This window comes from Kogia breviceps, chromosome 3 (assembly GCF_026419965.1).
Source record: "Kogia breviceps isolate mKogBre1 chromosome 3, mKogBre1 haplotype 1, whole genome shotgun sequence".
In the NCBI taxonomy this organism is placed as follows: Eukaryota; Metazoa; Chordata; class Mammalia; order Artiodactyla; family Physeteridae; genus Kogia; species Kogia breviceps.
In genome coordinates, this window is record NC_081312.1 from 34,467,317 (window position 1) to 34,494,902 (window position 27,586).

General features: G+C 50.5%; 1 protein-coding gene across 2 annotated transcripts in view; it reads left to right on the forward strand.

The window, feature by feature from the left end:
* TMEM229B (transmembrane protein 229B) overlaps positions 1-25,674 on the forward strand; it is a 40,361-nt gene extending 14,687 nt beyond the window's left edge. The window contains exons 2-3 of one of the 2 annotated variants that reach the window (XM_067028308.1): positions 10,878-11,059; positions 22,027-25,674. In XM_067028308.1, the coding sequence (XP_066884409.1) occupies positions 22,045-22,548 (504 nt within the window). In that variant the 5' untranslated portion in view covers positions 10,878-11,059; positions 22,027-22,044 and the 3' untranslated portion in view covers positions 22,549-25,674. The remainder of the gene's footprint in view (positions 1-10,877; positions 11,060-22,026) is intronic. The other variant, XM_067028309.1, reaches the window with a different exon arrangement.
* Positions 25,675-27,586: the final 1,912 nt, after the last annotated feature.

Below are 27,586 nucleotides of genomic sequence, written 5' to 3' on the forward strand. Positions count from 1 at the left end.
TGGAAGGGACCCCCCTTTTTTTTTTCTCCAAACTTTTATTTTAAGTCCTTATTGAATTTGTTACAATATTGCTTCTGTTTTATGTTTTGGTTTTTTGGCCATGAGGCATGTGAGATCTTAGCTTCCCAACCAGGGATCAAACCACACCCACTGCATTGGAAGACAAAGTCCCAACCACTGAACCGCCAGGGAAGTCCCTCTTCAAACTTTTTATTTGGAAGTAATTTCAAACTTACAGAAAAGTTGCCAGAATAGTACAGAACACGCATATACTCTTTATCCAGATTCAGTATTTTTTAACATTTTGCCTCATTTGCTTTATCATTCATGTTCTCTCTCTCTCCCTTTCTCCCTCTTTTTCCTGAACTTTTTTTTTTTAAATTTATTTATTTTTGACTGCGTGGGTCCTCGTTGCTGTGCATGGGCTTTCTCTAGTTGCGGCGAGCAGGGGCTACTCTTCGTTGTGGTGCGCAGGCTTCTCATTGCGGTGGCTTCTCTTGTTGTGGAGCACCAGCTCTAGGTGTGCGGGTTCAGTAGCTGTGAGATGTGGGCTCAGCAGTTGTGGCACTCAGGCTCAGTAGTTGTGGCTCTCGGGCTCTAGAGTGCAGGCTCAGTAGTTGTGGCGCACGGGCTTAGCTGCTCCATGGCATGTGGGATCTTCCCCGACCAGGGCTCAAACCCATGTCCCCTGCATTGGCAGGCAGATTCTCAACCACTGCACCACCAGGGAGGTCCTTTCCTGAACCTTTTTAGAGTAAGTTGCCTACATCATGGCCCTTTCTCTCTGGATACTTCAGTGTGGATTCCTAAGAATAAGGATATTGTTTTACAGAACCTTCGGTAAATTGAACTTTGATATGATACTTTTATCTAATCTTCTGGTTATCTTACAGTTTTGTTGATTGACTTAATAACGTCCTTTACAGCATTTATTTCCTCTCCAGTCCAGGATCCAGAACTGCATTTAGTTGTTATGTCTCTTTAGTCTTTTCATCCAGAACAGTTCCTCAGCCTTTCTTTGTCTTTCATGACATTGACATTTTTAAGAATATAGCCTCCTCCCCCTCCCCCTTTAAAAAAAATAGAATGTTCTTCCTTTTGGATTTTTCTGCTGTTGCCTCACATTTAGACTGAGTTATACCCTCCTGGCTAGCATACACATGAGTGATGTTGTATCTTTTTCATTGTATTACATCCAGAGGCACCGGATGTCCATTCACCCCTATGTGTGATGTTCAGTTGGATCACTTCGTCAAGGTGTCCGATTTCTTCACTGTGCATTTACTGATTTTTCCTCGCTACTAATAAGCAATCTGTGGGGTGACAACCTAAGACCATATAAATGTCTTACTCCTTATCCACATTTTGCCCCGAGATTTACCAATCATCCACCCTGGGTTTGCAGGTATTTCTGGATCCCAGGCAAGGCATGGGAGGTCAAGCTATCTGGGACCAGGTGACCCATTTTCGAGGGCATCACCCACATGGGAGGACCTTGCTGTGCTGTGCCCAGCCCTGTTGAGAAACCGCATTTCCACAATAGTTTTCCTCTTCCTCCTCGCACCAGGAACAGAAGCTAATTTGTCATTCACTCAACGGACACATAAGAATGTTCTTGCAAAAGCTTCTCAGCTTTATTTGGGCACGGGGGGTATGGAATGAAAGCTAGTTCCCTCTCGGTGTCTTTAAGGAGCCTACCATTGAGTTGGGGAGACAAGACTTGGTCATTGAAAGGTAAAGGACATGTAAGTTGTCAGTACTGTGACCCCACAGGACAGCTCAATGAGAGCTGTCCTATGACCCTGGAGAATTAAGTGCCCTTAGGAGTTTGGGAGAGGAGGGATCAGAGTGGGTTGGGTACGATGAAGGGACATTTCATTAAGAAGGGTAATCTTTGAGTGGGCCTTAAAGGACAGGCAAATCTGGGTAAACAGCGATAGTATAAGGGCATTCCAGGAGGGGAACAGTGTGCAGAGAAACCCGGAGACGGGAGTATGGATGGAGAAACTGGGGGACAGCAAGTTATGTACCAGTCTGGATGGGGCCAAGGGTTGGTGTAGGGGGCAGGATCTACCCCCTTACTGAGCACCTACCTCGTGCCAGGCATTTAAAAAAAATAACTTTCCCGATTCTGAAAGTAAAACATGTTTGATATAGGAAGTTGAGAAAAATAGTTTTGCTATATAAAGAAAAATTTTAATGAAGTCGCTCTATTCTTTCATCCAGAGATAAGTGGTTAACCATGGTGTGTTTCCTTCATTTCTGAGATCTTTAACATTCTTCTGGCAACAGCTTTGTTTGGGTTCATAGATTCAGTAGCCCCTCTTATCCCTCAGAGGATAGTAATCATACTTTGATAAACATTTCATTCTGGTGACTTTATTAATTTTGTCTTCCAGCTAGAACTTCTGTTCTCTAATTTGGTGCTTCTTTGGTCGTTTTGGTTTTTGTCAAATGTTTGGTAAGTCTCGGTTGTGTTTCTCCCTTTGTATTTTGAGGTTTTTCAGTCACCTCTATGTGAACCCTGATTCCGTGCTCTGGAGCCAGCTGCCCCTGGTTGTGGACAGGAGGGTGGGATGTGCCCGCCGGGGATGCAGGAGCAGTGTATGTGTCCCCTTGCCTCCCTACCCTAATGTCCCGGCACGAGCCTGGGTGGAGAGGTGGGGCAGGAGCCTGGCTCCTGGCTCCTCCAAATCCTATGACCAACCACTCAGGGCCTCTCCTGGGCCCCTAATCTCTCCAAACTTGGAGCCTGCAGAGCCACTCCTCTGACTGAGTGCAGAATCCTTAGCCACACTGCTGGGGTTCAAATCCTAGCCCTGGCACTTACTAGCACTATGACCTTGGGAAAGCTGTATAACTCTGGGTCTTATTTGTAAAGCAGGGACAATAATAGTCTGTATTTCAAAGGATTTTTGTGAAGGTTAAATGAGATAATATGTGCTTAGAACAGTGTCTGGCACATATATGTGCTGTATGAGTGTCATTCTTATTATTATTCCATGGTTTTATTTTGGAGGGTTGTGGTTTCTGTACCTGTTTATTTTCATTGCTTCCATCTTCAGGGAGCCCATATAATTCCCTCGTTATCTGGTGCTGTAATTGATTTATTCTTCTTAGAAAATGTCTTTTCTGTCATTTTCTAGGGACTTGGGGGATTTAGGCATTTGCCCCTGGCCTTCCATCTTGATATAGTCATACATTTCCTTCAAGTTCTTTTTCTGTGAGCCTGTACGAGTATGTTATTGTTATCTGTAATACATACATGAAGGCATCCTTTGCCATCTGTGTCCGCTCACCCAGGAGCCTGGCCCAGGGCAGGACTCACCACCTGGTCTAGGTTCCCGGATGCTGACTCTGTCCTGTGCAGGCCTGGGAGGTGATGAGTTCTCTTCTCGGCCTTCCTCAGGCTGGTTTGAGGTGTCCTAATGAATGTAATGGGTCCTCTGCTTCCTTTGTCAAAAGGAATGTTAATTATTTTCATCAGTCTAATTACGTGCCTAATGAGAGCCTGACTGAGATAACATTCCCTTTAATTACTCTTGCCTAAGTGCTGTTTGGAGCCATATTTGAGAGTGTTGCAAGGCTCGGTACTTTCACAGTAGATGGAGCTGCATGGCGAGAGGCTGAGTGAGGGGCCAGGGTTGCTGGGCTTAAGGCCCATGGTGGAAGAGCCTGCTGCAGTCAGTGCCCAGCCCGGTGTATGCTGGCCTTTCCTCTGGGCCATTACTTAAAGGAAAGGGACAGTCAGATTGGGTCACGTATGGAGCAAACAGCACCCATCACGGCTCCCCCAGAACAACTCATTTCTCGGTCTTCCCCCAACCCACCTGCCCTTCAAGCTCCTCTTGGCCAGACCCCTCACTCTTGGAGGACCTGCCCCCGTGCCTTGCCCTCCATTCAACACTTGGATTTTGAGTCCCTACTGTATGTCGAGTTTTATCCAGGACATGAGGATGCAAAGGTTAAGGAACTCGTGGTCCAGATGGCTTTCTAAAAAAAAAAAATTGATCATGCCCTTCTCCTCTTTGGCCAGGAGAAATGCTACATGTCTGACCCCTACCCGCTTCCAGGGTTTATCTTCTGTACTTCCTTTGGTGGCCTTCCTTTTGTTCTGATATGGTGTCTTTCAATAACTGGACCTTCATGGGCAGACCCTTGGAAGGCAGCTCTCCCAAGCCCCTGGGTGGGCTTGAGTAAGCTGGAAGGGGCAGCTTACATGAGATTGTCTGCCATGAGAAAAAAGGGCAGCTCTAGGTGGCCCATTGCCATAGGTAAATTAAGTCCCCCAATTCCTGTCTGCACATCTGCACCTCCCATGAATGGTGTAGCAGGGGGAAAGTGCTGATGAAACCCTTGACCCTCCCACTTTCTAGCTGTCATTTAACCTCTGAGCTTCCCTTGCCTCCTGTCAATCGGAGTTAATGCCTGCTTCATGGGCTCATGGAGGGGACACATGAGAAGACCTGTGTGACACCTGCCTGGCACATAGAGGGTACTCAATAAATGGTTTGGAGTTATTTAAATACTCCAAGCAGCACCCCCTACACTGAGTTATAGCCAGAGACTCGGGCTGGCCTCATTTTACTAATGGCCAGAGCCCTCTCCTGGCCTCTTGGATAAAAGTCACTCTTCAGACAGTAGACAGTGACTTTCTTGGAACAAGGGTTCATCCTCCCCCATCTCACAATGGCAGCCTTGGTTAACTAGGCTTGAGGGAGAGAATGAGGGAAGTGGTGTCTGTTCAGAAAAAAAAAAGAGGATTTCCAAGAGCAAGGAAGCTCAGCTCAGCTTTAGGTCTGTGTGTTTGGCAGCCTTCTCATCACCCTTGGTAAGTTCTAGAGCAATGTCCAGTGGAACTTTCTGTGATGATGGAAATGTTCTACATCTACACTGTCAGTATGGTAGACACTTGCCACATGTAGCTATTGAGCACTTTAAATGTAGCTAATGAGACTAAGGAACTGATGTTTTTTATTTTATTCATTTTTAAAGTTAAATTTTAGAGAGTCACATGTAGCTAGTGGCTATCAAACTGGGTAGTGTAGTTCTGCAGTTTTCAGAAAAATATCTCTTTGTGCACTTCTTGATCTTGGCTTGGGCCTCATCTCTAGGCTACTAGTTTTCACATGTCCTGTTTGCAGAAGTCAAAGTGTGCTAGTTCCTGGCAAGGATCAGGTAAGTCAAGGGGAACTGACAAAATCAGTGACCGGAAGGGTGATTTGGAGCCCCTAGAGCTATAGCCATCCTGCTGAGATTCACCCACCATGCCAGGCATCTGACTTTCTTATTTGAGATTCTGCCCCTTACTGTCTGCAAAGGGCAGAGCCACTGGTTTTCACAGCAGCAGAGATGGGTAGGTGGTGCTCAGATACGTGACTCTCGTGCCAGCTAGGTGTGTTCCAGAGGAGGAAAAATCACCTGTGCTAGTTAGAATTTTCTTGATTGTAAGTGACAGAAAATCCAACAAACTACCTGGAGTAAAAAGGAATATTTACCTTATTGTTAAGGTGAAACACCCAGGCTAGAGAGGACCTGGTAAAGTTACTTAAATTCTTTTGATCAGAAACAGATGGAAATTCCAGGCCATGAGTCAAAGGATTTCACCATCCCTTCATTTGTTAATAAAATTGCCAAGCAATAGCTGATGAGGAATTCACGGTTTCCAGCCCCTGCCTGCAAGAAGAATCTTCAGTTGACTGGCTACATTTATTTGGCAGTTGGGCACTTTGCCCTGACCTAGTTGGCCCTGTAGGGATCACCAGATGACTCTTGCGATAAGGGGCAGGGAATGTCTGACCCCTAATTACACAAACTTTAGCTTCTCTGGCCTGGCTATTTCTCAAACTTGTTTACCTTGTTTCACTTACTGTTCGCCCTGCCTGGAATGCTCTTCCCAAAGCTCTTTGCAAAGCTTCTTTGTGTCTTTCTGATCTAGGCCCTGATGCTAGATCCTCAGAGAAGTTTAAGACTCGCCCTCCAGCATCTGGTTTCTTTCTCTCCCCTACCAGGCCTTTGCCCTCCTTCATGGCCTGATACCAGACATTACAGTATGTGCTGGCTGGCTTACTTATTGTCTGTCTCCCCACAGAACTGTGAGCACCAAGCGGGCAGGAACCTTGTCTAGTTCACATGGGGTACAGTGCCTGGCCTTCACCAGGTACTCAGTCAATATTTGCTGGAATACAACACCTCGTATAAACAAACCAGCCTCCACAGGACTTCTGGGACCAGGTCCCCTGGCTGTTTAGAAATCTCTGGGGGTGGCTTGGCTGTAGCAAGCTGTGAAAAGTAGGGCATTGGGTGTCACGCTGTTGAGATGCTCCAGATTTGTCCTCCGAAAGACCAACTGGGCTTCTTTCTGCCTCTACCGGGGAGGCAACAAAGGGGCAGGGTCCCCATTGCTCCAAAGGCATGGTGCGGTGGATTCACCTGTGGGACATCTGAAGGATGTGGGCAGTCATAGGGAGAAACCAGATACATAAATTCCTGGTCACTTTGTGGTGAGGCTGTGAGTCCACTGCCTGTTCCTGTCCAGCTGACAGAAGGAGCCTTGCTGCTCTCACGTGATGAGGATTCTAGGGCCCCTCAGCTGCCGCCTGATGGGATATGCATAGGGGATTATTGATGAAGGGGAGGTGAGGCAGCTCTTTACAGTAACACATGCCTTGCTCTGGGACGGCGGCCAGACAGCTAATTAGAGAGCCCAGCAGCTGTCCAGCCTTTCAGGCAGTGAGCAGCAGCTACACAGTGCCAGGGGGTGGGATGGGAGGGAAAGGAAAGGAGCACAGGGCCAGAGACCACCTCTAAGGTGTAGGGGATGGGTGGTCAGGGTTGGTTCCAGGGGGGACATTGGGAGGGGTGTGTCAGGCAGAGTGGGCTGGATGGGGAGGAGGAAGGAAGAAGAGGAGGTTGTCAGGACAGGGTAGCCTGCAGGTGAGACAGAAGACAGGGTGATGAGATGTCCAGCAGGCAGGGTAACCCAGATTCCAAGCCCAGAGTGAGGGGCATGGAATGGAAGGACACGGCCAAGTGGAGGGTGGGGTGTCCATCCCCTATCTACACCCTTTCTTCCCCATGCCAGCCAGGCCCCAGGGCCTGGGTCTCCTTGCTCCCAAGGGGGAGCTGACGAGACACAGCCTGCGGGTTGTGGCATTCCAATTGCATTTGTAGCTGAGCATTGTCACTCCTTGGTTTGGGAAGTTGCCAATCCACTTGTGTTCAGGGCTGTTCTTACTACAGGACAAGTGAAAACAGTTGTTCTGGGTCAAAAGGGAAGAACTGGGGAGGGTTTGAAAAACCAGAGGGCTCCCCAATGGGTCTCTGGGGCATCTTCTCTTTACTTTATGGGCACCTGGGTGGGGTGATTTGGGGAAGAGGAGAATAGGAGAGAAAAAGGGATAGTGTTTGCCTGCCACTTCCTGGCTTCACTCTTAGGTTCCAGGCCATGGAGAAGGGTGGTGGATGGGGGTAGATTTGATTTCGAGGTGCCGGTCAGAGAAGCAGAGATTCAATCCTGCAAGCCCAGCTTACCTTAAATAATTATAGGGGAGGAGAGAGAATGATGCGGAGAGAATTTCCTGCCAGCAGCTGCTGGTTAAACCTCTTTGGGAAATGAATCCTACATATATGAAAACTGGATGCTTCTTTTGAGAATGCCAGCACATTGTAGAAATAACAGAATAGGCACTGTTATTCTCTGACCTGAACCTGAGCTTGGCTCCTTGCCCATGTGAAAGCCTGCGGTGTCTCCCGGGATGCCTAGGACACTCTGTTCCTGCCCCATCCCTCCTCATGTGACATGTCTTCTGTACTGTCCAGACCCAAGGCACTCACTCCGTCTATCCTCACCTCTCAGCCTGGGTGATGGCTCTTGGAGGTGGGAGAAAGGATAGTGAGCACCCTCCTTTCTTCCCTGGTCTGCAGAGACAGCCCTGCCCATTGTAAATCAACGTTTATGGTGCTTTGTGGGAGAGAACCCTTCCATGATGGTGGCCTAAAAATTAGAGAAGAACACCAGACATCATTATGTTTGGTTAATAACACTGGATGTTGCAATCACCTAGTAATTTAGTTGGATCCTTCTCTACCTTGCTTGTCCCTCCATCCAACAGAAGTTTCATGGTCTCAAGGAATTCATCATGTGGAGGGGGAAACAGACACATAATCATTTTAAGATGGGGCAATATGTTTCAATAGGAGGCTGTTCAAAGTCCTGTGAGAACATCAGTGATGGAATAGCTGGGGGGCTGTGGGAGGATGGCATCACAAAGGAATGAAGAGGGGGCAGGGTCTCAGAGGAGGAGTGGGTATGGTGGGCTGCAGAGGAGGGCAGTTAGACAGGGCTTGAAATTGCATGGTGGTCTCTGCTCCTTCAAGCTTCTGGGGCATCGGGACATGTTGAAGGAGAAGCTGGATGGACAGACTTGGCTGTACATTTACAAATAAGCTGCTTACGGGATGGACTATGTAGATTACACTGAATGAAGGATGAGTGCATGCAGCTGTGTGCCTTGAGAATGAGATTGGGATGGAAAGCAGTTTGAAGGTATGCTATATGGCAAGAGGGGTGACTCTGGAGCCCGAGGACCAGCGTTTGAATCAAATGTATGGATTTAGCCTGATCTCTTAATATCCTGAGATTCAGTGTTTGCATCTTTAAAATGCAGCAGGGTTGGGGACAGGGTGGGGGTGGGGAGGTAGGATAATTCCTGCCTTCCCTGCAGGAGTCTGGGGAGAATTACGAGAGGTGATATACTTGAAAAAGTACAAGTACTACCACATATTAGTTGTATAAGGGCTCTTCACACATTCCTCTACTCCAAAAACTTCTGGTTCAGGTCATGCTGTCCTCAAGGGAGCCTCATGCCCTCTACACCCTGGGACGCTGTCTAAGGGGCCAGATGGTGTCAGAGGGGTCTGGGGACAGCTTGTGCACTTGGAGGCAGAGGTGGGACCCCCATCAGCTCCTCGTCCAGCACGCCTCCCCGCCCCTGCCTGCCCAGCTCCCTGGGGGAAGAGCCTGCAGACCAGGAAGCAGGAGGTGTCCAGCATGAGGCTGGCCCCAGGAGGGAGCCTGTTCTGACTGCCCCGCTTCATCTGTCAGGGCAGCACCCTAACCAGCCTCGGGCCCCCAGGGCTAACTGTGGCGACCAGCAGGCTGTGCTGCCAGGATGTGGGCTTTGGTTTCTGTTTCTGTTTGGTTTTGACTGGTGCTGTTAATGCAGCCTGCTTAGGGCCCAGAGAAGGGGAAGTGCCCGTGGGGGGATCGAACTCCCCAGGCACAGGTCATGGTGGTGCTGGGGATGGAGGGCGCGCTGGACATGCCTCTGATAGGTATGCTCTAGGGTGATCCCTGCCCATGGCCTGGCAGGCTGGGAGGAGGGAGGGGGTGTGGACAGGTGGGGCAGGGTTGGGGGCTCCTGTTTGTGGAGGAGCTGGGGAGGGACTGAGGCCAGGAGAGCACAGCAGCCCGCAGCACTTCACCCCCTCTGTCCTTCACTTCTCTCAGTGCAGAGGCCCAGGGGAGAGACCCGGGGGTGCATGCCCTCCCTGCCTGCAAGCACATGTGCACACAGTGAATTTCAGGTCCCCAACCCCTGCGCTTTCACTTCTCTTTGCTCCCCTGCTGCCTCGAAAGTTGTCACCTTCGGGAGCAAAGGCTCGACTCACCCCTGCTCAGAGAGCCTGGGGGTTTGGGGGAGGGAGGAGGGTGGCCATGGGCATCAGCACAGGGTGGTGCCTCTGTGGTCCACCCTGCTTGGCCGTCCACTGGGGGATGGGGGCAATTCCCACCCCCGGTCACACACTGTTCTCAGCTTCTGAGCAGCTGGTCCATCCCTCTGTAGGGCTGGGCTGGATCTGATCTCTCTCCCTGGGCTCGTGCAGAAGGTACAGTTTATCCAAGGGATTTTCAGGAAAGCTTCAGCACCTTCATATTAAAGCAAAACAATGTCGACGTCTCTATCAGATGGTCAAGGCTTAGGGCTCTATTAAAAATATATATGTGGTGGGCTTCCCTGGTGGCGCAGTGGTTGAGAGTCTGCCTGCCAATGCAGGGGACACGGGTTCGTGCCCCGGTCCGGGAAGATCCCACATGTCGTGGAGCAGCTGGGCCCGTGAGCCATGGCCGCTGAGCCTGCGCATCCAGAGCCTCTGCTCCGCAATGGGAGAGGCCACAACAGTGAGAGGCCTGTGTACCGCAAAAAAAAAAAAAAAAAAAGTATGTGGCAAGGGGCATTATAAAGTCAGATTTATATCAGCTTGTAGTCAGTTACCGATGTTAATAGGAAGGGTCTTAACAATAATAATAAAATAATAAAATGAAATAAATATGAGGGTAGTAGGATTGCGGGTAGAGGGTTTTAGCACACATTTTGTTGGTGTGCTTGTTTTTGCAGGTGTAGTTATGCTTGGCTCCCCAAATGCTAAAACAAATGCTCTACATTGTCTGTCTTCCGTGAGGTTCTTGACTGCCCTTGAGAACAGATGAACCCACTACAGGGGGAAGGTGAGAGTGTAATTTGACGCTAAATTGAGAATGGAGCTGGATTCTAAAATTATATCCCTGCTCAGATTTACAAGTGTGCACACATTCACTCATGGCACAAGAAGCACCGAGTCCTAGCCCCCATGTGAACTGCCTGGGATCCATTCCAGGCTATCATCTCCGGATTAACCAGACCCGGGCAAGCAGGATGGCAGAGAGGAGGTGGCAGGCTCCAGGAGAGGCCCCATGGCCTGGGTGTGATGAGTGTCTGGTGCTGAGCCTGGAGCCCGGAGTTGTGGTGTTTGCCTTGAGGCTGCCTCTCTGGCTGGCCTGGTGGCTCGGAGCTGGGGGCAGTTTAAGCTAATGAACTCCTCCTCTTTAATTCCAGGGACAAATGGAAGCCACCCATCCACTAGCCGAGGATCATCTGAGCCCTGGGGCTGATGCTTGCCCACACTGTTGAGAATGGCACCGAGGCCCAGCCAGGCACCGGGACAAAGGTTAACCCGGGACACTCCTGGACAGTGATCCTGATGTCTGTTCGGAGCCGCGCACTCAAGGGTGTGATAAGTGAGTATGTTAACTGGCTCCCAGGGGATCACTGGCCCTTCCTGCCTCAGCAGCATGGGCAAAGGCCTGAAGGTTCCAGTTCTGAGCCTGCTTCCGGTCCAAGGGCCCGTCACAGGGCTATGGTCCTGGAATGGGAGGGGGTTTTCCAGCAGTTTCAGGCCATGTCACATGCTAGAGCCATTGTATAGCCACATGGCCTCTAAGAACTGGGTCAGACCCAGATGGGCTGACATGAGTGATGTGAGACACCCAGCACTTTGGAGATGGCATCTTCCCCAATTCTCTTTCTTATCTGTACGCTCATGGGTGCTTTGGGCCCTGGGCTTTACCTCTGTGAAGTGGCAACTGGATCTCACCTAGGCTTCCAGACTCTGCCAAGAAGCCATGAGTGGTTTGTGTGGCCTTGGGTAGAGCATCCAGGGCATTGGATGGTGAAGGCTTTGTGGTGCCTTAGCTGCCATAAACGTGGCTGCAAGGGGGTCAAGAGGAGCAAGTTCTCTGCTGCCTCTGCCATGTTTCAGCCATATCTCCTCCTCAGTCCAGAGGAGCGGCATGTAGGGCGAGGGGCCCCCTGGCTGGGGAGTCTCACCTGTCCTCACATAGCCTTTCTTTCCAGCCTCGGCCTCTGGCTTTTCCATGATGATGCTTTAAAAAATGACAGTTGGCTGCTCTCCCAAGCCCCAGAGGCTGTCCGGCCTAAAGGCTGTTCTGTCTGAAGAGGGCAGACAGTCCCACTGTAGGACCGGGGGCCAGCAGGCAGACAGCTCCCCCGGAAACCAGGGCAGGGAGCGCTGGTGGGTTTGCACTCTTGACTGGACAAGTTTTAGGAGCTGTTGGACTGGTCCATGGGAGCCCAGAGCCCTTAGCTTCTATGTAGGAGTTTGCAGAGAGGGAGAGGGTAACTGGGTATTTCTCAGCTTTAGATAGATCGTGACTCCACTGCTAGTTGAGAGTTTAAAACTCAAGGCTAGAATCTATTTTTCAGTCAATCGAAGCTTGCAAAATCAGTTTGTGATTGGAGAGTCTTTCAGGAAGTGTGTTACCGAGTTGATTTATAGCCGGGGTGGTGTGAGAGAGCCTGGACTGTGGGAGTGGGGTGGGGTGTAGAGAGATGGTCGTGGAAGCCACTGTGGGAACGCGGTGACTCAGACGGAGACCTATTCCCCGCATTACACAGAATTCCCCAGAACAACCTACATCATCAGCCTTAAAACAGTTGTACCCTTTTGTTCAGTGATACCACTTGTAGAATTGTTCATTAAGAAATCTTTCATTAGGAAATAGTTCTAGCAAAGAAAAGGGCTGAATTCTCTTGTTACAGGCATAAAAATGATGTTCTTGTGGTGTCATTGTCAGAGTAGAAATGGGAAACAGTTGTTCTCCCTTTGTTGAACAGCTAGGTTAAGTAAATTATAGATTTCCACTTGGTAGAGTATTACACAGCCATTATAATAAGGAGAACATAGGAAATATGACAACTTGGAAAAATGATTATGATGTAATGAGTGAAAGTGTCAGGTTACAGGATAAGTACATTATGGTAACTTGTAAAATAAACACATGAGGAAAGATCGCAAAGGGGAAATGATCATGGCTGCTAGTTTGCTGGAATTGTGAACGCCTTTTCTTTCTATGATGCATGGATTTGTTTCTTTTAAAACTAAATTAAATCTCAATGAGTACACAACATACCACTAAAAGTGATTTTCTCTAAGATGTGGGATGATGGGGGACTTTTGCTTTCTATGTCATTCCTTTCTGCAGTGTTTAAATTTCAACTGTGAGCAAATGTCATTTTTGTAATCAGGAAAAAAAAAAGACATTTTAAAATGCTAGATATAAAAAAATTTTAAAGGCTATATTTCCCAAGAAAGAGGAAAAAAGAAAGGCTGAGCTCTTTAGCTCTTTATCCCGTTCTCATCAGTGTTGAAGGGCCTGCGCCTGTTTGGGCCCATTCATTCATTCATCAATCCATTCGTTCACAGGTATCAGTGGGTCTTACTGCCAGGCACTGTTCTAGGCACTAGTTACCCAGCAGTGAACAAGGCAGAGCCCTGCCCTTGTGGAACTTTCACTCTAATTGGGGGAGACAGACAATGAACAAGTAGCAAAATATCGGAAAGGGAAAGCGCTATGACTAAAATGGGATGGTTTGTGATGGGGAGGCTATTTTGGATCAGAGATTCCTCTGAGGGTCACTGAGATCTGAATGACAACAGAGAGGCAGCCATGTAAAGTCTGGGAAGGGTCCTGCAGGCAACGCACAGGAACCCCAGCTTGCAGTCCCCACCCGCAGGCTGCCCTTTGCTGCCTGAGCCCTGGTAAGCCTCGGTGCCAGGCTGACTCCATTCCGCAAGCCCACTTGCCCCCCCCCCCCACGCCTGCCAGCTGGGATTTGCTCAGCATCTGAGGCTGTCTGAAATCCTCCCCTGCCTGCTGTCCTGCACGGATCGGTTGCTTCTGATACTCTGGCTGCTGTTGCTGCTGCAGGCACAGGGCTTCTCTGGGCAGCCTGCACGCTGGCCACTGCTCTTGGCTGGCATTTCTGTGGCAGGGCTGGGGCGTCTGAGATTCCCGACAGCATTGGGGCAGGCTGGCCATGGGGGAGTCTCTGGGTAATGTGTGTCCTGGTGAGAGGTCTTTGAATGGCACGTGCCTTAAGGTTCAAAGGGGTGGCTGCTGCCATGGTCTTGTGAGGGTCAGCCATGACCCTGGAGGATCTTCGTGTGGACACTGCCAGAACGTGGCTTCAGAACAGAACTTGGCCTCTCGGAATAGACTGAGAGCCTTCAGGAGCTCTGACACCAGTTCTGGGCTTCGTTGATGATCTACCGAGAAGCTCACATCCTTCTTGCTTCCTGTTGTCTCTCCATATACCATCTCAGCCTTCCACAAGCAGAAACTCAGAGAACGGTAGTGCCCTCAAATGAGCCTGTAGTCAGGCTCAAGAACAGTGCAATGTGCTGACTGGGAGTGAAGGCTCTGGAGCTGGGTTCAAATCTCAGTTCTGCCTTGTGGAGCTGTAAGAACTTAGGCTAATTTTCTAGCCTTTCTCTGCCTCAAATTCCCCATCTGTGAAATGGGCTTGAAGATTATCTGAGTTAATACATGGAAAGTGCTGAGAAGAGTGCCTGATTATTACTATGACTTGGGAAGTGGCAGGAGGACCATCCCAGGGAGCTTTCCTGGGGGGGTGCCCACAGCAAGAGAGGGTGGAACTCTATGGCATTTGGGCAAGCCAGTGACCACAGGTATCTTCCCCCACTTGCTTCCCTTCTGGCCCTGAAGCAAGCCCATGTTTTCATCCCCCTCAACCTGATGACCACAGGGAAAGCTCAGGACTGTTTCAGAACTTGCATCTGGCACCCAGAGATAAGGGCGACCGCCCACCCCTCATTAATTCCACTACCCCACCAGGAGACTGCACTCAGGGTTGCTCAAGCTGTGCCCCCAATGCCTTGTCCTCAGAGACCCCTGGAAGGCCTGTGCATCTCCCCAGAGCAGTGGTATTAATTAACTGTAATGGTTTTGTTGCCTGGGGATGGGGAGTGAAATTTGGGAAGTAAGTGAGGTGAAAGAGGAAGGCTTGCCCAGCCTGTCTGCATGGAAGGGGAATCCTGATTTTCTAGCAAGATGCTCCTCTGGACAAAAATTCCCAGAGTTGTGTTGTTTCAGGAAGTTAAGATGCTACAAGGTGGGGGGTTTTGGCAAAACCAAGAACAATCATCCCATCTTGTTTTGCCTCCAGCCTGTCTTGGACTTTTATGGCATTCTCTTCGCTCCTCTCAACATTTCACTCTGCTCTGTCACCCTAAGGAATAGCTCAGCAGGTTCCAAGAGCAGCAGGTGAGATACTCCTAGGGAGCAGGGCTCTGAAAGCTAGCCCTCCCCCCTCCCCCACCTGTCTCCGTGGAGGAGCGGTGCCCTGTCCTGATGACTCTCCTTGGGCTCTGGCCCTTTGCTGGAACTCCATGTGCCTGGCTCTTTCATCACACATGAGGGCTCTTGTACTTCAGTGTTGTTCCCTAAAATCCCGCTTGTGAAACCATCCACTGCTCTGCAAACTCTTTTCTCTGCTTTCAGTCTTGCCCACGCTCTCCTCTCTACTCCACCCTGAGTTTTCATTCCTGGGCTGTCCCATCTTTGTGTCATGGTCCTCAGGATGGTTATGTCTGTCACCAGGAGAAAGAAGCAACATCCCGTGAACTGCTGGTTCCTCTTGATGCAGGTATACCCGGGGCTCCGATCCCAGGGCTGAACAAGGAGGTACTGGAAGGGTCTGGGGCAACGGGCTCAGGTTGGGGGAGGCCAGGCAGGGATGGAGGCTGTTGGGCCCAGCAGAGGGAGGGGAGCCTGTCCTGGCTCAAAGTTCAGGCACAGCTCCGGTGACTATTAGAAGTGGGTTTGGGGAGTGGAGTTCTGAAAATCCACCCAGGCCAACGCCTGCCTTTAATTTTAGCATCTGTCCCATCACAGTGTGAGCTGCCATCCCACCTGACGACACTGTCTCACACCCCCGTCCCTGTCCTCACCCCCGCCTCCTGGCCCCCGCCAGCTCTTCCCCATTCATCTTCCGTGGACCAGTCCAGGTATGCTTCCCCTCCACCTACCCGCATTCTTCCAGGCACAGAGATTCTAAAAGCAGAACCCAGGCCTCAGGCTCGCCCTGTTCTCCCTCCCCACACCCTCTCTTCTGTTCGGCAGCTTGCCCTCTCTCTCTCTGACAGCCACTCCTTTAATCTTCTTCTACTCCATAGGGTTTGGGTGTCCAACTCTTCCAAGTTGCCTGCTCCGGGCGGTGGGCATGGCCGGAGCCTCTGATCTGTAACCGACTGGGAAACCGTTCTTGGCCTCCCCAAAAGATCAGACCAAGAGGCAAGGAGAGTAGGGTTTTAAAATCAGCATCAAGGAGGGGACTGACCAGAGTGATGACTCCACCAGTTACATGAGGCTGCTGAAGAGCACATCTGAAGAAGTCCCTTCTCTGGATCCTGGGGGACAGAGGGGCCAGGGCTACGAGTGCCCTTCAGGTGGAGAGACCGGAGTTCAGAGGACCCTAAGTTGGGCAGGAGGCAGAGGGGTCTCCAGGCCGCCACTGTCTACCTACCTCGGACTGCGGACCCCTCCTCGCTATTCTGTGAGTTTCCCTGGAGCCCAAGCTCTGTTTTGGGCAGAGCTTAGCAACCTGTTGGGAGTTCAGGATAAAATGAGAGCTTGAGAAACTGTGCCAGGAATGCTGGCCCTTTCACTCACACTTCTTTTAAAGCCAGGCCCTCACAGGGCTGGTTCTGAGACCCCTCCGCTTTCATCACACCTCCTCAGCCACACGGGAGCTGGAAGCTCACGTCGATTCTCCTCAGCTGAGTTTTTGTGCCATAGGCTGTATGTGTGATTACTGTTTTCACGGGTAGCTTGGCTGCCGGGTTAGTGCTCTGGGTGCAGGTGAAGACCTGACTTGCTTGGCACAGAAGGCTGCGCGGCTGCTAGTGAGGACAGGGGCAGAAAGACCCTGCCACAGGTGGGAGGGAGAAGCTGACCGGGAATCCTGGCTCTGTGCCAGAAATGAAGGCCATCTTTTTTGAGCATTCGCTGTATCCCTAGTAGTGGATATCTCTTAGCTCATTCATCCTCACTGTAACCCTAAGAGGTAGTTACTCTTCTTATTCTCACTTTACTTAAAAGGAAACTGAGACAGAGAGGTCTGGTAATGTGCCCTAGATCCCACAGGTGGGGGGTATTATCGTCCACAACACAAACCCAGGCAGTTAGGATCTGGAGCCCCTGCACTTAACCCTACACACCATTCACACCTGTGAGTCATGGTTTGTTGTTGGGCGTGGCTCAGGAGGGAAGAATGGGCGTTAATTTTACACAATTTCAGGTTTCCTTAAGTTCATTTGTCTGGCAAATTTACTGAGCATCTTCTATATACAAGGAGCTAAGATGATTAATATATAGTCATTCAACAAATAGTTTTAAGGGACTTCCTTGGTGGTCCAGTGGTTGAGACCCCGCGCTTCCACTGCAGGGGGTGCGGGTTCCATCCCTGGTCGGGGAACTGAGATCCCGCATGCTGCATGGCCAAAAAAAAGAAAATAAAGCAAACAAACAAACAAAAATGAATGTTTTTAAGATACCATTATTTTGGGCTTCCCTGGTGGCACAGTGGTTGAGAGTCCGCCTGCCGATGCAGGGGACACGGGTTCGTGCCCCGGTCCGGGAAGATCCCACATGCCGCGGAGCGGCTGGGCCCATGAGCCATGGCCACTGAGCCTGCGCGTCTGGAGCCTGTGCTCCGCAACAGGAGAGGCCACAACAGTGAGAGGCCCGTGTACCACACACACACACAAAAATACTACCATTATTTTTATAAAAGTGATACCTACTAGTTAGAAAAAAATTTTAGAGTCTACAGAAAAGTATAAAGATAGAAATAAAAATCACTTATGATGTCACCATCTAGAGATGATTGTGGCTAAATTTTTTGTATATTTACATGTATGTATGCCTTTGCAAAATCAAAATCATACTCAGTATTCCACTTTGAATCCTGCTTTTTTCTCTTAATGTTGTATTAAACATTCATCAGGTGGCTACTAGTGCTGGCCTCCAGAGGAATCATGGCAAAAGCCAAATGCTAACTGTTATCACAGAAGTGAATGGGGTACAGAGGTGGACAGGGCAGTGGACAGCTCCAGGGTTGCAGGTGTTTAGGAAAGTTTTCACAGAAGAGGAGCTGGATCTTGAAGAAGGATTATGGCTTTGCAGGCCATGGGTGGGGCAAGGGCACCCCAAGTAGCAAAAACAGCAATGGAGAGATCTGGAGGACAGGCTCTGAAGCAGAAGTGGATCACGATGGGCTTTGGCAGTCATGCCTAGGGGTTGAGCCTTACTCTGTAGATGTTAAAGATCCACTAACGGGCTTTAAGTGGGGAGAAATATTGGATGTGCATTTTAGAAAGACTGCTGTTTCTATACACTCTTTCACAGTAGTGATGAGTAAATTGAAAGGAGTAAGGCAAGGCTGGGAGACTGGCTAAGTAAGAGACTATTGGAGTCATCCAGGTGAGAGATGATGGGGCTTGAACTAGAACAGGAATGAGAAAGAGGAATGACAAGGAGGAGATGGATTTCAAAGATGTTTAAGAGGTAGAAAGGATAGGAGTTAATGGCTGACTTGGTGGCTTTGCCATGTGACTTGCTTGGGCCAAGAAGATGTTAGTGGGTGTGACTTAACAACTTAACTAGTATTGAAAAGCACCGGTGTGGTTGGGTTGCTCGCTCTTGGGCCTCCACCCTTGCCATGAGAAGACCTTGCCAGGGCTAGTCCACTAGGCCCAGAAGAAGGACAAGAGGCAAGTGGAGCAGAGCCATCCCAGTCAAGCATAGGACAGAGCCCCCAGATGACTCAGAGCCTTGTGATTGAGGCCAGCCAAGATCTGCCAACCCATAGGCACGTGAGTTGTAATAATAAATGAGAGTTTATTTAAGCCATTGAGTTTGGGGATGATTTGTTATGTAGCAATTGCTGAGTGATAGGAATGTCTTCATTCTTTTTATATATATATATTTATTTATTTATTGGCTGCGACGGGTCTCAGTTGTGACACGCACGGCATCTTTCGTTGCGGTGCACAGGCTCTTCGTTGCGCGTGTGGGCTTAGTTGCCCAACCAGGGATCGAACCAGTGTCCCCTGCACAGCAAGACTGACTCAACCACTGGACCACCAGGGAAGTCCCAAGAATGTCTTCACTCTTGAACTGAATGCTTACTGTGTGCGAGGCACTATACTAGGCACCTGGGGATGCAGTGCTGAATCAAAGTCCTTACTTTCAGGGAGTTCAGGTTAAAGGGGGGAAGTGGCAGAGGAAGCAAGAATGACCTCTCTCTGCTAACTGGGTGCATGGTGGTACCATTAATCAAGATGGGGGTCATACGATCCCTGAGGTAGACCTGGGTGACCTGGCCTGAAGCGGCACCTCCAGCGGGAGGCCCTCCGTACTCGCCTCGCATCAAGGGAAGGTGACCAGCCCTTCTGCTGGACAGAGGACAAGCAGTCCCCTCCCGGCCACAGGTGTGGGACAAGACGCGCTGACAGTTGGGCACCACTAGGGACGGGAAAGCTGCTGGGGCTGGAACCGCCTTCCCCCTTCACCCTCCCGGGCCCTGAGGGGCTGCTGTTCGGTGACGTGGCCGGAGCAGCGAGGGAAACTTGAGCCTGAGGCCAGAGGCCTGGGCTCCTATCACTGGCCGGTCCTCCCACACTCTCTGTGTCGAGTTGTGTGCTGGGTGCTCCTTTAGTTGCATAATTTAAAAAGAACAAAGAAGCTAAGAGTGGACCAAAACATTGCACAAAGTGTTCTAATTTCCAAAAAAAAAGATGGGGGTCATAGGAGATATTGGGGGGGAAGATGATGAGTTTGATTTAGGAAAGGAGTATGAGGTGCCTATGTGACACTTAGGTGGAGGCGTTCGGGAAGGAGTGGGGTAAATAGGTGTAGAACACAGGAAAGCTGTTTGGCTGGGGACTGAAAGTTATCAACATAGTGAAACAAAATCATCTGTACCAAAGAGAGACAGAGTACATGCCGTGGATATTCAGGGGAGGAAGAAAGGATTTGTGGTTGGGAGGATAAAAAAGATTTTGTTCTGAAGGTAACCTGTAAGCTGGGTTTGTACTTGTGGAGGCAAGAGGAGAAAGGCACATAAAACACAATAGATGGGATGGTGGTAAGACGCGGAGAGCTGGACTGTGAGAATTAGGCTGAAAAAGTAGATCGGAGTGAGATCAGGGAGAGTCTTGAATGCCAGGCCAAGGACACTGCAGGGTTTCATTAGAAAATGGGGAACCACTGAATGTTTATGAGCAAGGGAGTGACATTAGGCACGCATGTCTAGGAGATGGCTGAAGTATGATGTTTTGAAGTCAAAATCAAAAGATACGGATTCTAGTCTCACCTCTTCCATTCAGTGGCCCTGGGATATGGGGCAAGTGACTTCTCTCTGAGCTTCAACTACCTCTCTTAAAAAATGGAAGTCAAACTACCTGCCCTTCACACGAGTCTTAATTTAGTAAGAACCAATGACAAAATGTGAATGAAAGTGATTGGAAGACCACCAAGCAATGTGCATGGGTAGGCATTATTGTGACTAGGTCTGCTTTAGCTGAAATGTAAGGCTGGGATTCCCAGACAGGTGGGCAGACTGCAAATGTCATCTTGTTAACCTCTGTCCCTTCTACCACCTCGGAGAGAGGACTGCCAGAGGTGTCAGCCTGGAGTCCACTGGCAGCTGGCAGACCTGGGTTTCATGTTCTCCTGCTCTGCCTGCCTGTTCTTGGTATAACCCTGAACTCTCCCACCCCACCCTCCACAAAAATGACATATTTAGAGAACGCCTGCTCAGGGGAGGACTGTACCAAGGCCACAGAACAGAGGACCGGGAGACAGGTGCTGCCATCAAGGAGTACACAGGCTGGTTGGATAGTAACTAGGGGTGGCATTGAGTAAAGGGTCAAATGAGTGGTCCACACAGTCGCTGGTGGAGGGCCAGGCCAGTCTTCGGAGAAGCATGATGGGGCCTTGAAGGCCAGTGGGCTTTAAAAGAGAGGATCGGAAGGGAATGAGAAGTAAAGGGGAGGACTCTCTCCTCTGTCAGCCCACTGGTTTCCTCTCAATATCGAAACTAAACACCAAAACCCCACTTAATGGAGCAGTTAAAAACAAATGCGACCACAATAAGCAACCACTTCACACCCATTAGAATGGCCAACATCACGAAACCAGAAAATAAGTGCTGGCAAGGATATGGAGAAATTGGAACCCTTGTGCATTGCTGGTGCGAATGTAATATGGTACAGCTGCTGTAGAAAACAGCAAGGCCACTCCTCAGAGAATAAAAACAGAATTACCATATGATCCAGCAATTCCACTTCTGGGTAAATACCCAAAAGAACTGAAAGCAGGGACTCAAACAGATATTCGTACACCCATGTTCAGAGCAGCACTATTCACAATAGCCAAAAGGTGGAAACACCCATTAATGGATGAATTGATAAACAAAATATATCTAGGTAAATCACAAGAGAACATTATCCAGCCTTAAAAAGGGAAGAAAATTCTGACACATGCTACAACATGGATGGACCATGAAGACGTTAGGCTCAGTGACATAAGCCAGTCACCACAGGACAAATACTGCATGACTCCACTTAAATGAGATACCTCGAGTTGTCAAATTCATAGAGACAAAGTAGAATAGTGGTTGCCACAGGCTGGGGAGGGGATGTGGAGATAGTGTTTAATGAGTTTGGAGTTTCAGTTTGGGATGATGAAAACATTTTGGAGATGGATGGTGGTGATGGCTGCACAACAATGAGAATGTACTTAATATAACTTCAGTGTATACTTGAAAACAGTTAAAATGGTAACTTTTATGTTATGTATATGTTCACATACACACACATAAAAGACACATGTGACGGGCTGCTTAGAAAGAGCTCACTTGAAGTATGAGTGATGTGGAACTCACTTGAGTTTGAGAAGAAGTGGGGGAAGAGATGGGGACCCCAGTGGATGGCCCTAGTGAAAAATTAGCAAGTAGCCTGGAAATGGGGGTACTCTTCCACTTACTAACTACCAATCATCCTAAGAAGTTATTATAGGGAGTGTAGTAGACACCTCTCTCCAAGTAGCACTTGAGTAGCGTTTCTCAGAGGAAGCCAGTGGGGCTGTTTGTTTTCTTCCTTTTATTTCTCATGCCTACCTGGCTCAGGTAAGGAGTATGAAATAAAATAATGAACATGGAATAGGGTTAGGAGTATGATGAGTAACTAAAAGAGAAAGGTAGAGGCAGGTTTTAAATCCCCTCCGGCCTGGTCACTCCAGAGACTTGGGGCGGGCAAGTCTGTGGGCCTCCTCCCTCCCCTCCTCCACCCTCACTTGTGTCTCCTTTGCGTCCCTAACAGCCAGCCCCAGTCAGCGCCATGGCTTCCGCCGAGCCCCTGACGGCGCTGTCCCGCTGGTACCTGTACGCCATCCATGGCTACTTCTGCGAGGTGATGTTCACGGCGGCCTGGGAATTCGTGGTGAACTTTAACTGGAAGTTCCCGGGGGTCACAAGCGTGTGGGCGCTCTTCATCTACGGCACGTCCATCCTCATCGTGGAGCGCATGTACCTGCGCCTGCGCGGCCGCTGCCCGCTCCTGGTGCGCTGCCTCATCTACACGCTCTGGACCTACCTGTGGGAGTTCACCACCGGCTTCATCCTACGCCAGTTCAACGCCTGCCCCTGGGACTACTCCCAGTTCGACTTTGACTTCATGGGCCTCATCACCCTGGAGTACGCTGTGCCCTGGTTCTGCGGGGCCCTCATCATGGAGCAGTTCATCATCCGCAACACCCTCCGCCTCCGCTTTGACAAGAACGCCGAACCCGGGGAGCCCAGCGGCCCCCTGGCCCTGGCCAACGGCCACGTCAAGACTGACTGAGCCGGGGGAGGGGGGAGCCGGGGGAGGGGGGGGCTGGGGGGCTCTCATGGATCCTGTGGACAAGGGTAACAAGCTGGTAGGGTTGCCCCCCTCTGTACAGCACAAGCCCTGACCCGTACGGCGCACGGAGCCCCCATGCCCCCCCCACCGTGGGCGGGCGTTGGGGGCGTGGTCAGATCTTGGGGGCGGGGTGTGGAGGCGTCAGGGGCACTTCGGGTAGGGTCCCTGGATCTCAGCCCAGCACAGGGGCGGGAGGCCTGTGGCTACACAGGGACTGGACTACGTGGGTGACTTTGGAAGCAGCAGGCCCTGTCCTGGCTAAGGGGCACTGAGAATGGAACAGAAGGTGGGAGGCAAAGCCTGAGGAGGCTTTGGGCTGCTGCGGCGGTCACCTGCCTGCCTCTCACCTGGTTTAGTTGGGCTTCGGCTGGTTCCATTAGGCAATATTCAGGTGCTTGCTTGCAACCAATACCTCCCCCAGGGGCCTGCTGAGCTGCAGCATAAGAAGAGACTGGGCAGCCAGGAGGCTGCTGGGCAGGAGTGCTGGTCTGCAAGGGCTGGGAGGCCTTCCCTTGGCTCCTTTCCCCTCCCCCAGGGTCCCACGCTGATCCCTTGGCCTTCGGGGGCTCCCCCCCGCCTGGTGCTGGATTACCACCAACCTTGGGCTTTTGGAGGTTTCAATCCCTGTGTGTTCAGTGGCATTTTCCCCTTTTATTTTCAAAGCCTTTACCACTAGCAGCCCCTTTATCCATGTAAGCACCCCACCTGCCCCACCCACAACTCCCTAGGCAACACAGCAGCTGCCAGAGATAGAGCCCTGAGCAGACTCCTCCAACCCTCTTGCAGCCTTCCCTGCACTATTGTCGATGGCCCGTCCTGAGAAGTCCCCCCTTATGCCTCCCCACCCGCCCCGGTCTGGGGGGTTGTGGCAGGGCCCCTGGTGCTCACCTCCTTGCAGTGGCTAAAAACTAATGATACCCCCAATGCACAGTCAGCCCATCTTGGGCCCCATGGATCCACAATGGGGACCTAGAGACAAATCAGTGTGAAGGGGGGAAGTTGGGCAGTAGAGGTACCTGACTGGTTTATTTTCAAACCAGCTGGGGCAGTCTAGCTTTCTAGGTGGTGGAGGAGCAGCTATGCAGTGGTGGAGAGTCTTGGAGACTGAGGGGAGGGAGAAAGAGAGGGCCTTTCAGCTTTGGGAGGGTCTTCGAAGCATCCTTAGTGGGAATGGGTCAGTTCTGGTTCTGCCATAGCCCCAGCCCTGCAGCAAAACCTCCTCAGGGCTACCCCGTCCTCAGCCCTCCCAGAAAGACTGACCCACTGAGCTTGCTCCTTAAACAGTATTAACCCTGCCATGCTCATGGGCATTGTCATCTCGGTTGCCCCACCTTCCTCAGTGACAGGTCCATTGCTGGCAGTAGACAGGCGAAATCCTAACTCCAGCCCAATTCCAGCTCTGCCCCCTCCCTGAGGGGAGGGGTCCACCAGAACGCAGCCTATCCCATGGTACATGGTCTCTTCTTGACCACACTATGACTCTTAGGTAGAAATCAGCATTTCCCTTTTTATAGAACATTAAAAGTGATAATACCACCTATGGAGAGAATCTCCTCTTCTTGCTGTACTGCTCCACCTAGACTGTGCAGACAGCACCAGCTAGGGCACAGGCCACGGTGGGGATGCTGGGGGTGGGTAGGGGTGGTGTCCTGGATTGGGAGAAAGGCTGGGAGACTCTGCCTTTGGCAGGGCTGTGTTCTGCAGTGACCCTGTCCAGGACAGTTTGAAGGGCGATCCCCAGCCTCTATGTCCTGGGCAGGCTCCTCCAGTCCAGGCACGACCTACATTCTGCAGGAGTTAACCCTACCTTTGATTTTACTGTGGCCCCAATTCCAGGGCTTTGGGGCTTCTAGGGGTTCAGCCTTCCAGTGGGGGTCAATTGCTTTCCATCTATAGGTGGAGGGGATTCCAGAGGAAGAATAATGTCTGGTTCCCGGTTCTGTCTGAGTGATTGTTTCCTCGGTCTTTTCCCCTTGATCCACATTATCTTGGTCTCCTGGACCCCACTACCCCTCTAAGCCCCTTAGACCACACTACTCACCTTTGCTCTCCCCTCCACGACAGAATCTGGTGGTAAGCTTGTTGAGGTCTCCCAGCCCAAGGCCTCCACGATTCTCTGCCAGAGCAAGCCCTTGGTTGGCCCGCTGGGTCTGGCCGCTCCAGAGGTTGCCCTGTCTGTTCCCTGGCACTAGCTCCCTGGGCCCTTTAAAAACTCCCAAGTGTGAGAGGTCCCCGAGTAAACCTGCTTGCCTGGCAACGTGCAGAGCACTGTGCTTCTGCTTCATCCAGGTGCCCTGAGGCTCCTATTCTCCCTCGTAGGGGACAGAGCCCCTAGCAAAGGGAGGTGATGAAGTGGAGCTTGACCACAGGATCTGTGTGTCTTCAGGGCCCCAATCCCATAGTGCCCAAGGACTCAAAGTTTGGAGTAATCCCAGCCCTGCAAGCAGAGAATCTGCTCACTTTTTATGAACCTTTGGTGTCCTGGGCCTCTCTCCACAGGACATGGCAGCATCTCTGAGTCACAGCTCGCCATGTGCTGCCCCTGCATGGTTGAATCGCTTCTGACATCTGCTAGGCATCCTGTCCCTTGTGCTGTGTCCCCTCCGATGCCAGTGAGTCACAATGGCCTATGCTTATTCACAGCAATAATACCTAGGGAGTGCCCATGAAGTCCTTTTGTCCTGGTCCCTCGCTTTCTGCATGGGTCTCCTGGGGAGGCAGCCACTGAGTGGGTCAGTTAGGAGAACCTGTATTTATAGAGCTCTGGCCTATGCAGACATCACCACAGGGGATGCAGAAAAATGGGAGGCTCAGACCTGGAGGACTTATGGCTAAGGCAGGGAAAGCACCTTCCACTCTGAGGCCACGCCAGGCCTGGAGGAACTGCAGGTCCCTGCTCTACAAAAGGGCCTTTGAGGCGGGTGGGACTGTCTCCCAGCTATGGCAGCTCTTCAGAAGGATACATGCCTGGTTTGTGCACCCATTGCCTGCTCTGTCTCCATTGGTCTCTTTGTCTCTTTCTTTTCACATTCATGCACACAAAATATACTGGTGTTTGTGTTCCAAGACTGGCTCTGACCCATCTCTGTTTCTTCTGTTTTGGAGCCCCTTACCTAGGAGCTGCTGGAGGCCAGGCCCTTCACACTCTGGCATCACACTGTCCTGAAGCATGCTGGATGGGGCCATGCTGTGGGGAGGGCAGGTGGCATTCTCCACCAGTCCTTTCCACGATCTTTGTGCTGACCATCTCTGGTAACCTGAATTCTCCACCCAACCCCCGACTCCCCATCATAATCTGGTCCAGTCCTGACTTTGGGACCAGGCTGCAGGGCAGATGGGGAGGCCCAGGCAGTATCAAGGTTGACTCTAGGTTACTGCATCTGCCCATGAGATGGGCTTCTCTTGAAAATGCCAGCCATGACTTGCAATGTCTCATGGGGCGGGAGGGCCCATGGAAGGAGTCTGAGGGTACCCCAAAGAGCTGGAAGGCTAGAACCCTTTACTTCCCATTACCTTGAAAGTCATGCTTTTTAGAAGCAGAGAGTTCTGCTCTCTCCCTGGCAGTGCTGCTTTCCCCGAGAAGCACATTTGGAGGGAGTCATACCTTCCTGCTTTGTGTACCTCTGCTCTGTCTAGCATCCCTTGTCCTCCTCTCCCCCCACCATGGTCCTACTGCCTACTTTTCTACTTCCAGGAAGAGGATGGAGGGTTCAGAATTTGCTCAGCCAGTTTAACCAAACCAAAATGGCCTGGCCCCCCTGGCATAGCCAGACTATAGAATACCTGCTGGTTTTCCGGATGGAATAGGCATTGTGCTTTCTGAATCATTGAGAAGTCCCTCTGCCTCCCCGACTCACTCGATGGTGTTCATGTCAACTGAAAGCCCTTCCCCTTATACAAATGAGCAAAGCCCCAACAGTCATTTACATGTTAGTATAAACAAATCTATAAGGCTAGTCCATTAGAGCAGGTGTTTATAAAAAGAAAGAGGCAAGCATAATGGAACAGGGTCTACCTGATGGAGCTTCAGACAAGAGGCAAGAGTTAGGACCCAGAACAAGGAGGCCAAGGGGACTTGAGACCCTTCTTCATTGGCCAGCTCCTTCTGTACTCTACTAAATGGGTACCTTTCTTTCTTGATACTTTCCTTCCTCACCTCCTCTGCCCCACCCTCACCCAATTCAAAGAGACCTTCTGACTCATCATACCACAGGTTAGAAGAACAACAACTGTGGTTCCTGCCACTACTAGTCCTGCGACTGCAGCCAGGCACTGCACTGAGCGCTTGCCCTCATTCTGCAATTTTCTCCCATCTGAGGTGAGCACCGTTATTTCCCTATTTTACAGAGGAGGTCTACTGGCAACCAGTCTACAATCCCGACTTACCACGTCACTCTTTTGTTTCAACGTAAGCCAAAGACCCTTTGGGGAGAACTTGTGATGAGTCAGGCGCCCTTTTGTACTTTGACGAGACTATGGATGTTGTTAGAGTCCAGTCCTTCCAAATGCTATTCACAACGTGAAATTAATGTTCAGGAGGGGGAGGTTTTTGGGAGGAGAGACGGGGTTATAAAAAAGGAAGTATGGGATGCCATCTTAGCCAAGACTTAAACCAGTTGGCACAAGGATCCCTCCTCACGGAGGGAGGGTTGTGAAATTTTGGCCTCTGGCAACCCTGGGTTTGGAGTGGACATCTTCTCTACCTCCCACATGCAGCTTTATTTATTCCCCGGGCCTTTTGCCTTTGATCCTATTTCCTTCTCTTGAGATTAAGCCTGGGCCCCTAGCTGTCGGTGCTCTCAGAGGGTTTGAAACTATCAGGTGAAATCGTTCTCCTTTTGAAAACTCAGATGGGCCTGAGAATTGATCTGGTTAGTTCTTCAACTACTTATTGGACACCTACAGTGAGCCAGGGACCAGGCTAGTTACTGGGGTGCTCACAGCTAGTCAGGAGAAAGGCGTGGACTGTTCTTTCATG